We start from the raw sequence: 18,118 nt of genomic DNA, 5'->3' as shown, positions 1-18,118 counted from the left end.
GGACTGGTGGAACTCTTTACCCTTCTGCAGGTCACACACAGGACACGCACCGGCTGATGGGCACGGACCAGTGAATCCATGAGCAAATGAATGAGCCAGTGAGTCACAAGATGCTGAGGTGACGCTTGTCTGGTTCAGGGTTTTTTGTTTTTAATGGGGAGGTTGTGTGTATGTCAGTACCAGGTGCCTTCACTATTTTCTCTCAAGACTGGTGTTCTACCACTTGAGCCACAACTCCCATTTTCTGGCTTTCTTTGTTAGTCATGGGGCTTGAACTCTGGGCCTGGGCGCTGTCCCTCAGCTCTTCAGCTCAAGGCGAGCGCTCTTCCACTTGAGCCACAGTGCCACTTCCGGTTTTCTGATGGTTCATTGGAGATAAGAGTCTCATGGACTTTCCTGCCCAGGCTGGCTTTGAACCATGATCCTCAGATCTCAGCCTCCTGAGTAGCTAGGATTACAGTCATGAACCATCAGCACCCAGATTATTTCTGGCTTTTTCTTTTCTTTTTTTGCCATCATGGGTTTGAACTCAGGGCCTGGGCACCGTTCTTGAGCTTCTTTTGCTCAAGGCTAGCACTCTACCATTAGAGCCACAGCTCTACTTCTGGCTTTTTCTGTGTATGTGGAACCAAGGAATCGAACCCAGGGCTTCATGTATACTAGGCAAGTACTTTACAACTAAGCCACATTCCTAGCCCTATTTCTGGCTTTTTAAATGATGCTTAATTAGAGATAGAGTCTTGCAGACTTTCCTGCCCAGGCTGTCTTCAAACCACAATCTTCAGATCATGATTAGCTGGGATTAGAGATGTGAGCCACTAGTGTTGATGGACTGCACTCAACCTAACAAGCCTCCTTATCCCGTTCCATGGCTTTTAATGTCTCCTATATGCTGACATTTCCAAAACTTATATTTCTAGCCGTGACCTCCCCATGACTCTTGTCTCTGTATCCAGTCAGCTACCTGATAGCTAGCTTGGGCGCCTCCCAGGCTCCTCCAACCTAAGTCATCCAAGAGGGAAGTCTCCATCCCCCGGCTCAGCTTCTCTCCTCCACTCACTTACCACGTCCTGCAGCGCCCACCCCAAGCCATCCTGCCGCTCAGACGCTGCTCTCACTCACTCCCTTACACACCCACTCACCTGTGCTACACACCTCAACTCCAAACTCCATGCCCCCAACCTCACCTCCTTTTTTTTTTTTGTCGTGGGAGTTGAACTCTAGGCCTGGGCACTGTACCTCAGCTCTTCAGCTGAAAGCTAGAGCTCTGCCGCTTGAGCCATAGTGCCACTTGTGACTTTTTCTGCTTATGTGGTGCTGAGGAATCGAACCCAGGGCCTCATGCATGCAAGGCAAGGATTCTACCACTAAGCCACCTTCCCAGCCCCCTTTCCTTTTTTCTTAACCTTTTTTTTTTGGGGGGGGTCCAGTCATGGGGCCTGAACTCTGGGCCTGGGCGCTGTCCCTCAGCTCTTCAGCTCAAGGCTAGAGCTCTACCACTTGAGCCACAGCGCCACTTCCGGCTTTTTATTTTTCTGCTTATGTGGTGCTGAGGAATCAAACCCAGGGCCTCAGGCATGCAAGGCAAGCACTCTACCACTGAGCTACTTTCCCAGCCCATTGTTTTTCTTTTCTGATACTGATGCTTTGAACTCAGGGCCCAGTGCTCTCAGTTGGCTTTTTTGTTCAAGGCTGGTCCTCTACCACTTGAGCCACAGCTTCACTTCTGGCTTTTTGGTGATTAACTGGATATCAGAGTCTCACAGACTTTCTGGCCTGGGCTGGTTTTGAACCACAATCCTCAGAGCTTAGCCTCCTGAGCAGCTAGGATGACAGTTGTGAGCCACCAGTGCCCAGCTTAATTTTTAAAGCACTTTTTAGTCCCTGAACAATATTATTAATCCCTCACAAAGGGTCCAAAATGGAAGACTCTTGTCTGACTCTACCCGCCCCCTCCCCCCACCATTCCATTAGCCTACACCAGTCTATAATCAGCTGTGCTCAGGAAGTTTTTGTTTTCTTTTTGCCAGTTGTGGGGCTTGAACTCAGAGCTTGGGCACTGTCCGTGGGCTCTTTTAACTCAAGGCCAGCACTTCGAGCCACAGCGCCACTTCTGGTTTTCTAGTGGTTAATTGGAGATAAGAATCTCACGGACTTTCCTGCCCCAGCTGGCTCTGAACTGTGATCCTTAGATCTCAGCTTCCTGAGTAGACAGGATTACAAGTGTGAGCCACTAGCACCCAGCAGGAAGTATTTCTTGACTACTGTAATAAAAAACAAGAAACACATGATCTGTCTACTCACTTTGTATGGTGTGTGTGTGTGTGTGTGTGTGTGTGTGTATGTGCTCATTTACCTTCTGCCTGTCCCTGTGGTTTATTACCTTTCTGGGATTTTTTTTTTTTGGGGGGGGGTCTGTTGTGGGGCTTGAACTCTGGGCCTGAGTGCTGTCCCTGAGCTCTTCAGCTTAAGGTGAGTGCCCTACTGCTTGAGCCACAACGCCACTTCTGGTTTTTGGGTGGTTCTTTGGAGATGAGAGTCTCATAGACTTTCCTGCCCAGGGCTGGCCTTGAACTGTGATCCTCAGATCTCAGTTTTCTGAGTAGCTAGGATTACAGGTGTGAGTCACCAGTGCCTGGCCTTTCTGGGATTTTAAAATTCAGTCTTTGTGATTTCTCTCTTTTGGTTTGAGGATGATTTCACCCATTCCTCTCCTGTTGCTCGTTCTCTCCAGATCACTTCTCTGAGTTTTTATCTTTTCCTCTGTGTCTTGGACTCACCAGGCTTTTTTTTTTTTTTTTTTTTTTGTCAGTCGTGAGGCTTAACTCTGGGCCTGGGTGCTGTCCTTCACCTCTTCAGCTCCAGGTGAGTGCTCTACCACTTAAGCCACAGTACCACTTCCAGTTTTCTCAGTGGTTTCTTGGAGATCAGAGTCTCACGGACTTTCCTGCTGGGTCTGGCTTTGAGCCACGATCCTCAGATCTCAGCCTCCTGAGTAGCTAGGAAGGCGTGAACCACCAGTGCCCAGTTTTAATGTTTTACCCTCTCTTTCCTCCACCTTTCCCCTTCCCTCCACCTGCCCTATGTATCCTTCCACCTCCTCCAGGCTCTGCATTTGGCCTTTGAACTCTACCCTCCCTAACCATCTGCGCCTGGGCTGGTACTCAGTTACTGCACCTGAGGCTGAGATACTTCACCTCATATTGGCACCCTGACTCTCCTCCACTTGACAACCCCGATGCCATTAGCAAGGTCCCCAGCATGGGCTAGACTTTCTCTTCCCGGGCTTTGGCCAGACATCTGCCGGTCCTTTTAAGGCTCAGACTCTGGGCACCACATTCTCCCCGGAGCTTTCCCCTGCTTACATCCCGCAGCTGTCGCTCTGTTCTGTGCTCCTTCATGACCGCTGTGATTCCTGTCTCAGCACAAGCTGTCCTGCCTGCTGTTTTTTGTTTGTTTGTTTGTTTTTTGGTTGTTTTTTTAAATCATTTTTAGTGCTAGTCCTGGGGCTTGAACTCAAGGCCTGGGTGCTGTCCCTGAGCTTTTGTGCTCAAGGCTAGCATTCTACTACTTGAGCCACAGGGCCACTTCCAGCTTTTTGTGGTTATTTGGAAAAGGGTCTCCTAACCTTTCCAGCCTGGGTTGGTTTTGAACCATGATTCTCAGATCTCAGCCTCCTGAGTAGCTAGGATTACAGGTGTGAGCCACCAGTGCATGGCTTTAGTTTGCTGCTTTTGCTGACACTAAACTGAGAGCAAAGGTCGGGATGTGTCACCTCCAGGGTCCTAACTCACCAATCAGTAAGTTAGTAGGTGCTCAGGACTGTCCACGGGAGGAAGGGCTGAGTTAATGAGTTAGCGAAGCATTCATTCCATGGTCTTGCAACTCTGTACTCCAGCCCCAAGCCTGGGCATCTGTATTTGTTATTCCCACAAGAGCTAGAATGTGTGTGTGTGCATAGGTGCCAGCCCTGGGGATTGGCCCCAGGGCCTAGGTGCAGTCCCTCAGCGTCTTTGCTCAGATTGGCACTGTACCACTTGAGCCCCAGCTCCACTTCTAGCTTTTTGGTGGTCCACTGGAGATGAGGAGTCTCACAGACTTCCCTTCCCAGGTGGACTTCGAACCCCCATCCTCATATCACAGCCACCTGAGTGGTTGGGATCACCAGAGCGGCTAAGGGTGTGAGTTTGAAGAGGCCGGGGCTGGTGTTGTGTGCTGCGTTTTGGCAGCCTCTACACGGGTGGCTGTCCTGCTTAAGGCCATCCACCCGTTTGCATGGGCAGGCTCTGTCTGTCCCTGGCCTCTTCTGTTCCCTCAGCCCCACTAGCTGGTCAGTTCTAAGGCTGGTTCACTGCATGTGTGCCAGCTGTCTGGGGCCGGGCCTGGATTGGCAGGCTGGCCCTGGGCTGGCCTTTTACAGCCAGCATGGACAGAGAGAGAAGGGGGGTAGAGGAGAGAGAGGAGAGATGGATAGGTGTAGTCGGTTGGTAAGTGTAACTCTATATTCATGTGTTCGAGGCCCCTCTCCAGGAGTCCGGCCGGGCTGGGCTGGGAGACCCTCCCTCCCCTCCCCCCGCCCCGCCCCCACATGCACACAGCAAAACATGGAAAAGGAAACAGCTCAAAACTGCAAAAAACACCACGGCCCGCCCCACGGCCCCGGGATCCCGCCGCCACCACGGCCATCATCATCACCATCATCATCATCAGTGAGTAATAAATCACGACCTTCCCTCGCCGGCGCCCCTGCTCCCCCCTTCCTCCTCCCCCGCGGGGGGGTGGGGGTGTCCCTGATCCGGAGGGGAGGGGGGCGGAGAGGAGGGCTCTGCGGGCCGGGCTGGAGGCGGGGCGCGGCACGACGGCAGTCTCCAACCCGCGCGCTCGGGGAGGCGCGGGGGCCGGGCCCGACGGCCTTGATGCACGCGCGCCCGCGCACGCGCCCCGGCCGCGCGCGCTCCCGCCCCCCTCCCCGCGCGCCCTACACCGGCGTGGTCTTCCTGTTGAGCGTATTGGTATTGGAGGCCGCGGCCTCCTTGGACAGGGTCCCAGGTGCGGGTGCGGCGGGCGCGGGCGGCGCGGGCGCAGGCGCGGTGGGCGGCCCGGTGACGGTGACCGTGACGCCGCCGCCCGCCTCCTTGGGGAAGGCGTTGTGGAGCGTGAGGAAGCCCGCCGTCCCCCCGCGGTCCCGCTCCGCGCCGGCCCCGCCGCCGCCGCCGCCGCCCCCGGCGCCCCCGGCCGCGCCGCCGAAGCCCCCCCCGCCGCCGCCGCCGCCGCCGGCCCCCGCCAGCCCCGCGGCCACGCTGCCCTTGGACGGGTCGCGGCTGAGCGTGTACATGGAGATGTCCGTAGAGGCGAAGCCCGGGCCCCCGGCGCCCCCGGGAGACGCGTCCCGCGATGGCGACGGCTCGCTGGAGCGGGAGCTGGAGCGGGAGCGGCGGCGGTAGCGGAAGCGGTAACTGGGCAGACGGAGGATGGCCGAGGGGCCGCTCCCGCCACTGCCGCCCGCGCCCCCGCCGGCCTTGAGCAGGTCCGAGCGAGACTGGCAGTGTGCCTCGCGGCTGCGCTCGATGTAGATGTTGACGGCCAGCACGCCGATCACCTCGGCCAGGATGAACGACAGCCCGCCGAAGTAGAAGGACCAGCCGTACGAGTAGTGGTTCTTCTTCTCCTCGTCCCGCTTCGGGCCCGGCTCGCCCGCGTTGGCCGAGATGTACACGATCACGCCGATGATGTTGCTCAGGCCTGGGCGGGGACGGTCAGATGGGAGCCCAAGGCCGCAGGGGCCCCGCCCCACCCCGGAATCCGCCCCGAGGATCAGGGACACGCCCACTCGAGACATAGGCCCCACCCCTAATTGGCCAACGGCCCAGCCCATGTGGCCCAGGCCCCGCCCCTGGCAGGCTTGAGTCTTGTTCCCCCCCCCCATGATCTAGGCTCCACCCCACTGGTGTAGGTTCCACCCCTACACCCTACCTAACTGGCCAACGGCCTCGCCCATGTGGCCCAGGTCCCGCCCCCTACAGGCTCGAGTCTTGCCCCTCCATAGCCTAGGCCCCACCCCTAACTAGCCAAATGCCCCGTCCATGTAGCCCAGGCCCCGCCCCCGACAGACTTGAGTCTTGTCCCTGCAGTCTAGGCTCCACTCCTAACTGGTGAAGGCCCCGCCCACGACCTAAGCCCCGCCCTTGGCTGGGCCTGGTTCCCTACAAGTCTCAATGCCGCTCCTGGTGGTTTGGAACCCACCGATCCATTAATTTAAATTCTACCTTCTACTGGGCTTGGCCTGGCCCTCAAGGGTCCTCACATAGCCTCTGCTAGCTCACACCCCAGTTCTGCGCGCCCCATATCCACCCTTGGGGGAGGGGGGATTCCCAGGTCCTGCCTTCCAGGTCTGACGAACAACCCAGGTGTCCTCAGGCCCCGCCCCCTGCCTCCGGTGACCTGTGAACGCCCGTGCTGACCCGGAGCTGCTCTGCGCGGTGTCTCCTCACCTAGGCCCGCCCTGCGAACCTGAATGGGCTCAGACCCGCCTCCGGTTTGCCACACTCCACCCCTGGGGGGGGCAGTCTTAGCGAGGGTTCCCGCCCCGCCCCAGCTCGCTCCGCCTCTTAGCTCCGCCCCGCCCCCTGCACTCCGCCCCCGGAAAGGTCTCAGGCCTCTTCTGAGCATCAGTCAGACCCCAGGCCATTTCTCCTAAATGTGTGGGTCAGGACCCTGGCCCCAGAGACTCCGGTGAGGCACCGCTGCGAGCCCAAGGCTCCAGCTCTGTGCGGGGTGGAGGTGGGGGCACGCGCACGCGAGCGTGTGTGTTCTCCGCCTCCAAAGCGCTCTCCTCCCGGCCAGCGCCGCCTCTCCATCCATCAACACCCGGGTCTTTCTCAAGATTCCCCTTCCCCACCTCCCCAAGCGCCTCCCGTCGTGTCTCTGGGACCACGGGCTCCTCCCCGCCCCGAACCCACCAGACACGGTGGTGTCCAAGCTAGCAGTCGGCTGCTCGGCCGCAGGCTACACCTACCTTAACCAGAGCGGGGCGGTGGGGCTGGGCAGCGGCCTGGGACGGCTCGGGCCCCAGGGGGCGCTCGGAACTGCGTCGCTTGGCGGGCGGTCGCGCGCGCGCGCACACTCCGACCCACGCGCGCAGACGCGCGCGCACGCCGACCCAGCGCGCGCGCACGTACACCGGTGCGCGAGCATACAGGCCCACGCCCGCACGCAGGTGCACGAACACACAGACGCACGCGAACACGGACCCAGACGCACGCACGCACGCGCCCAGATGCTCGCGCGCACGGAGACGCGCGCACACAGAGGCACCCGCGTGCGCGCTGGCTCACAGACTCCCTCTCCCTTGGCCTCTCACCTGCTGCCACGAACAGGATCCCCGCTCCCAGAATGATGTTCCTCTTGGACTTGTAGACGCGGGAGGCCGCCACGCACACGCCCCCAAGCAGCAGCAGGATGGCGCTGAGGATGGGGAAGATGCTGGAGGCCCGCACAACTCCTGGCGGGAGGGAGCAGAGGAGGAGGAGGAGGAGCAGCCGCCGTCAAGCCGGACCGCGCGCCTCTCCGCTGCCATCTCCTCCCCATGACTTTTTTCCCTTATCCCATTTTCTATCCTGCACTGCACATTCTCCGATCTCCTTCTCTCCGGGAATATTCTTTCACTGTTTCCCTAAATTGCTCTCTACTTTTCCAGCTTGCCCATTGGTCCTCTCTCATTTCTCTCTCTCTCTCTCTCTCTCATTTCCCTTTCCTTTTTCTGCTTTGGATGGCTCCAGATTTCGATCCCGCCTCCTTCTCTCGCCTTTTCCTCCTTCCCTCTCTCTTCCCATTTCTATCAGGCCTCATCTTATCTTTTTAGTGGCGCACTCTCTCTTTTCCCGCGCTCTCCCCTCCCTCCCCATCTCTTTCTCTGACTTTAACCCATTCTCCATCTCCCCCTCTCTGCTGTCCTTTCCGCTCATCCCTAGAACCCCAGGCAACCAGATTTTGTGATTTCGGAGCCCGGCAGGACCCGCAGCCAATCATAATCCAGGCTTTGCCGCGTTCTCAGGGTGGCAGCCAATCACAGCACAGGCTTTCCCAACCGGTTCCCATGAGTGGGCCTACCCCCGCCCATCACGCCCCTCCCCTCACGGCGACCAATCACAGCTCTGGAACCTACAACCAGTTACGAGGCGGGATTGCCGCCAGTGTCCAAAGATAGCCAGGCATCAATGGGCACTCGGGATCTCCCATCGGCCCGCCCCTAGGCGAGAGGGGAGAGCCAATGGGGAGCCAGAGATCTCAGCCTCTGGCCCTGGACTGGCTGGGAAGCTACTTTAGGCGTGTGACCCTAGCGCCGCCCTTGGCGCCCTCCCGGCCCCGCTGCCCGCTGCCCGCTGCCCGCACGTACGGAGCAGGTACTCGGCGCTGTCATGGTCGTAGTCCGTGTCCTCCGGGAAGTGGTTGATCTTCACGCAGACGCCTCTTTTCAGCCCTGGAGAGGGGACGGGGTGGTGGAGGCGGGGACTTCAGAGTTGAGGGCCAAACCCCCAGTGTGAGAAGACCCTCCCTTCCCCCCCAGGTCCCTTCTCGCTCTGAGCTGATGTCCTGGTCCCGGGCTGGTGTCGGGTCGGACAACTTCCAGCCTCTCTGGTCTGTCAAGAGAAGACAGGAGGGGTAGGTGGAGGAGAGGCATGGGGAGAGGAGGACAGAGAGACCACCACGGAGACCGTCCTCAAGGCAGGGGCGTGGGTCCCACCGCATCGGGGCGCCCTTGTCCCGTAGCCTGCGTTCCTTGCGAGGCCTGACAGCTCGTGGGAAAGGAGCAGTGGGAAGCCATGGGGACTTCGCTCTGAAAGATCCCGGGAGCTTGGGTGTAGGACTGCAGTCCCCGATTTAGTTCTTCTGGCTTGCTGAGGGACGCTCCCACGTGGACCCTGGGATGTAGTGGGCACTTTGAAGCTGCTTTGGGCTGCCATCAACAGTGGTTCCTGCCTGTAAATCCTAACTCCGCAGCAGGCTGAGGTATGGAGGCCAATTTCCAAAAACAAGCAGTAAAAAGCAGGGTTGGAGGTGTGGTTCTAGTGGTAAAATGCCTGCCTCACTAGCTCCACCAAGCCTTGAGTCCAAACTCCGGAACCAACACATACACACACACACACACACACACACACACACACACACACACAGAGCTGGGACAGTGTCCTCTGGGGTACAGCAGCTCCCAGAGCTGCGCCCTCTGGGGACAGCAGGTGGAATTTGTAGTATTCATCCTGGCAAGCAGAGTTCCAGCAAGAGAAGCCTGGAATGTGATTCCTATGTCCCCAGCAATGCCTGGGACTAGCCTGGCTCCTAAGAAGCCTCTAGGCGTGAGGGAACACATGACAACATGAATGAATGGATGAGAAAATGATAAGTAGGTATAAGAATAGCAGATGGGGACATAGAGGCAGACCAAAACAGGCAAAGCAAGGGAAGAGACAAGATGGGGGTAAGGAAAGTACTGGAAGGAATGCATGGAAGTCAGTGAGTAACACTGCTAACAGCTAAACTCTTAAGTGCATCATATGTGCATGCACACGGGTGATGTCCCCTGTGAACTGGACAGTGCTGGTGTTTTGGGGGGTGGGGTGTCAGGACTAGAGTTGTCTACCTCCCCAGGAAGCCAGGCTCTGCCTCTCCCTGGTCCCAAGACCTCATTGTCAACTTGCCTCTGTCCCCTCCCCTATAAAAGATGGACAGCAGCCGGGCACCGGTGGCTCATGTCTGTAATCCCAGCTACTCAGGAGGCTCAGATCTGAGAATGGTGCTTTGTGTGTGTGTGTGGGGGGGGTCATGAGGCTTGAACTCTGGGCCTGGGCGCTGTCCCTCAGCTCTTCAGCTCAAAGCTAACGCTCTACCACTTGAACCACAGCACCACTTCCGGTTTTCTGGTGGCTCATTGGAAATAACAGTGTCATGGACTTTCCTGCCGGGGCTGGCTTTAAACCTTGATCCTCAGATCTCAGCCTCCTGAGTAGCTAGGATGACAAGCATGAGCCACTGGCGCCTGGCCTAGGATGCTGCTTTAAAGACAGCCTGGACAGGAAAGTTCATGAGACTCTTATCTCCAGTTAGCCACAAAAAAAAAAAAAAAAAAATCCAGAAGTGGTGCTGTGGCTCAAGTGGTAGTACATTAGCTTTGAGTAAAAAAGCTCAGGAACAAGAGCCCAGGTCCTGAGTTCAAGCCCCAGGAGACATACACACACACACACACACACACACACACACACACTGAATGGCTGCATCTGTCCGCCACAGGTTAGTGTGAGGGTGTGAGGGACATTCAAGGCTTCACCTGGAATATAACTGAGCACTCTGCTGATTTATTGTACCCATTGCCTGGATGTGAAAATCAAGACACTGGGTCCTTCATCAGCCCTGCTCTGATGGGCCAAGGAATGAGACCTCAAACCCACAGCTCTGGGGAGGGAAGCATGTGCCACTATCCTTCATAAAGCAGCATCCAGAACATCCCAGCTCAGCCCACAGTCAGTGCCTAATGTTTTCACTGAAAGAATGACTGGATGGGCCGAGCGCCAGTGGCTCACAGCTATCATCCTAGCTACTCAGGAGGCTGAGATCTGAGGATCGTGGTTCAAAGCCAGCCCAGGCAGAAAACTCTATGAGACTCTTACCTCCAATAAACCACTCAGAAACCTGGAAGTGGCACTGTGGCTCAAGTGGTAGAGCACTTGCCTTGAGCTGAAGAGCTGAGGGACAGCGCTCAGGCCTGGAGTTTAAGTCCCACAACACTCTCTCTCTCTCTCTCTCTCTCTCACACACACACACACACACACACACACACAAGAATGACTGGATGGGGCCAGACACATATAGAAAGATATTCAACATTACCAATCACCAGAGACATGCAAGGAAAAAAAACACTACCCTCTTTTTCCTTCCTTTCTTCCTTTTTATTTCTTTCCTTCCTATCTTTCATGTGTGTGTGTGTGCGCGTGCGTGCATGTGTGTGTGCATGTGTGTGTGTGTGTGTGTGTGTGTGTGTGTGTGTGTCTGAGGCTTGAACTCAAGGCCCGTGCTGTCCCTGAGCTTTTTTTGCTCAAGGTTTGTGCTCTATCACTTGAGCCACAGCTCCACTTCCGGGTTTTTTCGTGGTTAACTGAAGATAAGAGTAGTTTCACTGACTTTCCTGCCCAGGCTGGCTTCAAAGCACCATCCTCAGATCTGAGCCTCCTGAGTAGCTGGGATTACAGGTGTGAGCCACTGGCGGGCTCTCAAAAGCACATCTTTGGGCATAGAAAGCAATCTTGTGTGATCTATATTGTGCTCTTACACCCTGCCCCCAGCTCGTCATTTCTTTTTCTTTTATGTGGTTATCAGAAAAGGTTAAATTCTTTTTGTGGCCTGTTTACACTTCCCCTGGGCACAGGCAGGATGGGGGGGGGGGAGTGTAGCTACGTAGGGAGAGAACCTGAAGGGCGGCATCCAGCAGGGGTGGGGCCTGCCAGCCTGCTAAATGCTTTTCACCATCAGCCCATTGGCTCCCCACTCCCCTGACCAGACACAGCCCAAGCTTGCACGGCTGGCTGGCCATCCTGTCTCCATCACCGCACTCCACCCATCTCAGAGGCGTGCACAGAAAGATGGGTGCTGGGGCTCCCAATTTCCACGCAGTAGCACCAGGTCCGGTTTCTGTATTCTGGGCCTACCAATGGCAGAGTCTCACACCTGTCATCCTAGCTCCTCAGAAGGCTGAGATCTGAGGATCTCGGTTCAAAGCCAGGCTGGGCAGGAAAGCCCGTGAGACTCTTATCTCCAATGAACTACCAAAAAGCTGGAAGTGGCGCTGTGACTCAAATGGAAGAGCGCTTGCCTTGAGCTGAAGAGCTGAGGGACAGCGCCCAGGCCCAGAGTTCAAGTCCCATAACCTCCCCCCACCCCACACACACACATGAAGAGATGTGAGTCTCACGGGGACTTTCCTGCCCAGGCTGGCTTTGAACTGTGACCCTCAGATCTCAGCCTCCTGAGGAGCTAGGGTGACAGGCGTGCACCGCAGCAGAGCGGGGATCCCCCACTGATGGATGATGGAGAAAAGATCACAGGGGAACATGGCTTGGTGGTGGATGAAAATAACAATGAGGGCTGGGAAGGTGGCTCAGCAGTAGAGCACTTGCCTTGCATGCATGAGGCCCTGGGTTCGATTCCTCAGCACCACATGAGCAAAAAGAAAAAAGCCGGAAGTGGCGCTGTGGCTCAAATGGTAGAGCGCTAGCCTTGAGCTGAAGAGCTGAGGGACAGCGCCCAGGACTAGAGTTCAGGCCCCACGACTGGACCTCCCCCAAAAAAGAAAAACAATGAAAAGTTGGGTTGGGACGTGGGGTCCCCAGATTTCATCAACGCTTGTGGAAGACACAGGAGCTTCCCCCATGCCCGAAAATACTCACAAGATGGCGTCCTCGGACCCTTCCAAGGGCTGCCCAAGCACTCCGCGGTAACGCCTTACATGCACTGTAACCCTGAAAAGCGCACATGATGGCTGCCCCACCCCCACCCCCAGAATGAACGAGAGGAAGGCAAATGAAAGAAATGCAGTCAAGCCAACTGCTGAGCTGCCTGTTTAGTACGTTCACCTGGAATCCGGTCTCACCTTGGCCAACACCAGAGGCCATTTCCTCCCTCTGGAGACAGCTGGCTATGGTCGGAAATCTCCGGGGAGGAGACAGCTGTCACCCAGTGGGCAGAGGACACCGCGTAACGCTCCATGCAGCCCACGCCACACACAACTCTCCCGGTGCCCGCTGCCTCCTGCCTGTTACCCTAGCTACCCAAGAGGCTAGATCTGAGGACCATGGTTCGAAGGCTGGGCAGGAAAAGTCCATGAGTCTTTATCTCCAAGTAACCACCTAAAACTAGGAGTGGAGCTGTGGCTCAACATGGTAGAGCATGAGCCTTAAGTAAAACAGCTCAGGGACAGTGCCCAGGCCCTGAGTTCAAGCCCCACAACCAAAAAAAAAAAAAAAAAAAAAGAACTTGGAAGATCTAAACTCTTACATCTTACATCTTTGAGCACATCTCTACTATGTTTCCCCAGCCCTTCCCTCCCTCTCTTCCAGCCACACTGGCCTCCCACTAGTGGCCAAGGGAGCACCCAGGTACACTCTGACCTCAGGGCCTTTGCACCTGCTGTTTCCAGAGCACAGGTATTTTCCCCTGACTTATCCATGGCCGCACCTCACTGTTGAGTCCTGCACTCAAGCGCCTCCTGCTCTGTGAGCTTCTCCCGGCCTCCCTCCCACCCCTGGCTCCAGCTCCTACTAGGTGCTCACTTCCATATAACACCTTAAAAGTCTCATTTATCTCCCTTATCATCTATCTCCTCTCCACCACCCCATGGCATATTTAGGGGTATGGATTCTTGTCTTCCTCACGCCCTCTATTGCTTGAGAGTTAACGATGGCTGGAGGCAGGGCTCAGTTGGTAGAGTACCAGCCAAGGAATGAAAGTGTCAGGTACTGAATTCGAGTTCCAGGTCTTGGGCCAAAAATAAAAAAAAAATGAAAGAATCAAGGACAGAGCCTGGCACATACTACAAAAGCAACAAGACTTGGTTGATGGACGAGTGAGTGAATGAGCGAACGAACGAATGAACAGTGACCCTGTTCTTTCTCACGCACACTCTCCCGGCCTCCGCCTGCTGCGGGGCAGGGCGGTGAGTCAACACACACCAACGTCTTCCAGAGGCAAGTACCATTCTGGGAGGAGAGGGAGGGTAGGAGGAAGGGTGGGAACCCATGTGCCCCTGGTCTTGGTGGAACACCGGCCTCCGTGGTCAGAGCTCCAGAGAAACCCGAGGCTGGACCTTCACGGGGAGACCTCCCTCTCTTTGAATGCTGGATCCAGGTTTGGGGGTTCCATTTAAAAACAACAAGAGTTACAACAGAGCCCCTCTGGGAAGCCACCCCCGCTGCCTCACTGGGTCCCCTGCCTCAGTTTCCTAATCCCTGACCAGAAGGATTAAATGAGATCGCTGCATTCTGGGCCAGTAGCAAGTGTTGGGAAAGCAGAGGAAAGGAGGGTGAAAGAGGGCAGAGCCGGGGAGGGGTGCCCACAGGGGCACCCACGGGGGTGGTGGTGGTGGTGGTGGTGGTAATGGTGGTGAAGTGGCTGGTCTCCTGCCTTGGGTCACAGACAGGGGCCCTGGGGCTACGGGGTAAACACACAGCTGTCACTCAGGGCCTCCTGAAAGACTGACCAGGGCTGGCCAGGGAGAGGCCGGCGGGCCTGGCGCAGAGAGGTGCCCAACACAGAAGAACAAAGATGGAAACTTAGCTGGGCACCCAGGCGCACGCCTGTCATTCCAGCTACTCAGGAGGCTGAGATCTGAGGATCTCGGTTCAAAGCCAGCCTGGTCAGGAAAATCTGTGAGACACTTATCTCTCACGAACCACCAAAAAGCCAGAAATAGAGCTGTGCGGCTCAAACAGTAGATCACCAGCCTTGAGTGAAAAAGCTCAGGGACAGTGCCTAGGCCTTGAGTTCAAGCCCTAGGACCGGTACAAAAAAAAAAAAAAAAAGAAAGAAAAGAAAAAAGAAGGAAAGAAAAAGAAAAGAGCAAAGACAGAGGATGCAAAAGAGGTGGCAGTGAGGCGAGAGGTTGTGGGGGGAAGAAGGAGGCATGGCTGGAGGAAGTGGGGGCAGGCGGGGAGAGAACAGGAGAGGCAGAACCGGGAAGGAGCCAGGCAGGAGTGTGGGGTTTGGGGAACCTTTGACGGGAGGCTGGCTGGGAGGCTGGCAGACTTGGGGGATGGAGGAAACAGTGGAGGTCACCGAGCAGGGGGGGGGGGGAGGGGGGAGGCTGGGTGAGGAAGGGCTGAAGCCAGGCACTCAGGGCTCAGGCCTGTCATCCCAGCTACTCAGGAGGCTGAGATCTGAGGATCACAGTTCCAAGCTAGCCTGGGCAGGAAAGTCCCCGTGAGATTATCTTCAATAAACTACTCAGAAAAAGCCGGAAGTGGCAGTTTGGCTTAGGTGGTAGAGCATCAGCCTTGAGCAAAAAAAGCTCAGGAACCGAGCCCAGGCCCTGAGTTCCAGCCCCACAAGCAACAACAACAAAAATTGTTAAATAAACAAAAAGGAAGGTAAACCGAGCCAGGCAGTGATAGCTCACACCTGTCATCCTAGCTACTCAGGAGGCTGAGATCTGAGGGTCGCCATTCGAAGGCAGGCCTGACAGAAAAGTCCCCGTGAGATCTCCAATGAACCACCAGAAAACCAGAAGTGGCATTGTGGCTCAAGTGGTAGAGTGCTCACCTTGAGCTGAAGAGCTGAGGGACAGTGCCCAGGCCCTGAGTTGAAGCCCCACAATTGACAAAAAAAAGAAGGTAAACTGAAAGCAGGCCAGTGGAAATGGGAGTCCTTCAGAGAGAGAAGAAGGGGTGAGGGGTGGTGGGAAGAGAGTGGGGTGCAGCACGGGTGTGGGAAGGGCACCCATAGGTGCTCAGAGGCTGGGACTTGGAGGCTGGGGGATGCCCGGGCCCCAGGTGGAGGCCCAGATGGGAGGTTTGGGAACAGAGGTCCCCAGAACCAGCCCACCCCCCCACGCCCGTGCCAGGGGCCCACCCTACCTTCCAGGCAGCAGATGCGCCAGAGGCCCGAGTGTGTGAGCCCCCCGGGGTCCTTCTTCTCTGAGGAGCCACCCCCGCGGTGGGGGGGACCGTCGTCGCCCCCCGTGAGGTTGGTGGTGTTGCAGATGAGTGCGCGCGTGTACAGCCAGTAGTCGGTGCTGATGGCGATGGTCATGAGGCCGAAAGCAGCGAAGGCGCCCACGGTGGTCAGCGCCACCTGCACCCCCTTTTCGCACCACAGCCCCCTCTCCTCGTTCCAGCGCTTCAGCGACTCCAGTTTGACCATGGGCAGCCGGGGGGCCGTGGGCCACCACCGGGGCAGCGGGGGCGGGGCCGTGCCGGCGGCTGGGGGGGGTCACGGCCAGGCAGAAGTGGGGGGCCCCCAGGGCCAGAGGGAGGGGATGGGATGGGGGGTGGCGAGCAGGTGGTGGCTGCTGGCAGGGTCAGGGTGCAGCCATGCTGGTGCCCAGCTGGTGGAGGCAGGGGAGAGAGGAGGAATTAGATGAGGACCGCCACCGCCCCCCGACCCCCTTTCCCGGCCTCCTTCACTCCAGGGCACCCCCAGCAAACTGGGGGAGACTCCAACTCCACCCTCCTCCCAGCCCCCCTGGCCTCCAGCCCCTCGGCCTCCTCCTCCCAACAGGACCCTCTGCCCCAGCCCCCCCCAAGTTTTTCCTTTTCCTTTTCTTTCTTTTTTTGGGGGGAGGGTAGTCCCCAGACTTGAACTCAGGGCCTGGACGCTGTCCCTGAGCCTTTTCACTCCAGGCTGGAGCTCTACCACTTGAGCCACAGCTCCATTTCTGGCTTTTTGGTGGTTGGTTGGCAATAAAGAGTCTCATCATGGACTTTCCTGCCTAGGCTGGCTTCGAACCAGGATCCTCAGATCTCAGCCTCCTGAGCAGCTGGGATGACAGGCACCCACCAGCCCCCATTTCGTCATCCCAGCCTGCCTCCTGTGTCTCCGGCAGCTTCCTCTACTTAGGAAATATAAATCTCTCAATCCCTCCTCTGCTTAGAGAAAAGTCTTCCCCAGGGGCCTCACCGTGAGAACCGGCCCAGGCAGCCACGCTGCATCCACGCGGGCCTGTGTGGGAACCTCCCTGCGAAACACCTCCAAACTCCCACAGAACCCTTAAAAATCCGCATGCTGTCAGGAGCCGATGGCTCATGCCTGTCATCCTAGCTACTCAGGAGGCTGAGATCTGAGGATGACGGTTTGAAGCCAGGCTGGGCAGGAAAGTCCATGAGACTCTTATCTCTAATAAACTGCTCAGAAAATACTGGAAGTGGCCCAGCCTTGGGCAAAAGCAGCTCAGGGACAGTGCCCAGGCCCAGAGTTCAAGCCTCAAGACCAGCACACACACACAAATTCACACACTGGAGTCCTGCCTGAGAAATTCTGGCTTCTCTGGGCTGACATGCAGTTAGGCATCTTGGGTTTTAAATGCTCCCTGGGGACGCTGGGTTTGACCACCTGCTTCAAACTACCCGCCCTCCCCAGTGCCCTGCTCTGCTTTTGACTTACAAAAATGGCTTGGTTTTAAAAAAAGGGGCACTGGGGGCTCACACCCGTCATCCCAACTTTCAGGAGAATGAGATCCGAAGATCGAGGTTCAAAGCCAGCCTAGGCAGAAAAGTCCATGAGTTTCTTATCTCCAATGAACCACCAGAAAACCGGAAGTGGCACTGTGGCTCAAATGGTAAGCTCAGGGACAGCCCTGAGTTCAAGCCCCTGGACTGACCAAAAAAGAAAAAAGAAAAGAAAGACAAAGTGTTTTAGCAGGGAGCCAGTGCCTTTAGCGTCATCCGAGCTACCCAGGAGGCTGAGAGCTGAGGATCAAAGTTCAAAGCCAGCGGTGGACAAGGAAACTGTGAGACTCTTATTGCCAATGAGGCACCCCCAAAAAAACAATCGTGGAGCTGTGCCTCAGAGGCAGATCACCAGCTTTGAGCAAAAAAAAATAAAAAAAGCTCAGGGACGGAGCCCAGGCCCTTAGTTCAAGTCCACGGCACAAAAGGAAGTCTTCCAAACCTGGTCCCTGCTGTCGCACCACGCAGACCAACTCGCCTCGCATCCCTTTCTCCTCCACTAAGAAAACATGTCGCCCCTCAGCCCGGGCCTCCCCCAGACCCTCCCCGCCTCACGAGGGGGGTCCCCCAGACCCTCCCCGCCTCACAGAGGACTCCCCCAGACCCTCCCCGCCTCATGGGGGGGTCCCCCAGGCCCTCCCCGCCTCACGGGGGAGTCCCCCAGACTGGGTCTCTCCAGCTCACTCTGAACTCCCCATCTCTCTCCAGCGTGTATAGAGCCCCCTCTCTGCCTCTTCCCTGCCCCCCTCTGTCCTCTACCCCTCCCCTGTGCGAACTCGAGGCGCCCCGCCCCCCAATCACCTGCGCCCTCCGAGAGCGGGGGATGAGAGGGAAGCGGGGACCACAACTCCTCCCCGCACCTCCTCCCGGCCCCGCCGCCCTGGGCCCGGCCTCGGCCCATCCCCGGGGCC

The 18,118-nt window shown here is 57.0% G+C and overlaps 1 protein-coding gene across 1 annotated transcript; it reads right to left on the bottom strand.

Annotated features, from left to right (window-relative positions):
* Window positions 1-4,978: 4,978 nt before the first annotated feature.
* On the bottom strand, window positions 4,979-15,998 carry Cacng8 (calcium voltage-gated channel auxiliary subunit gamma 8). Its single transcript, XM_042683314.1, has 4 exons — window positions 15,618-15,998; window positions 8,396-8,479; window positions 7,361-7,501; window positions 4,979-5,742 (listed from the first exon to the last, which is right to left on the bottom strand). The coding sequence occupies exons 1-4, from the start codon at window positions 15,901-15,903 to the stop codon at window positions 4,979-4,981; spliced, it is 1,275 nt and encodes a 424-aa protein (XP_042539248.1). The 5' UTR covers window positions 15,904-15,998.
* Window positions 15,999-18,118: the final 2,120 nt, after the last annotated feature.

Source organism: Dipodomys spectabilis, unplaced genomic scaffold (genome assembly GCF_019054845.1).
Source record: "Dipodomys spectabilis isolate Male_0828 unplaced genomic scaffold, ASM1905484v1 ptg000080l, whole genome shotgun sequence".
Classification (NCBI taxonomy): domain Eukaryota; kingdom Metazoa; phylum Chordata; class Mammalia; order Rodentia; family Heteromyidae; genus Dipodomys; species Dipodomys spectabilis.
Note: the sequence above shows the minus strand (reverse complement) of the source record. Positions and strands in the feature narration are given on the sequence as shown.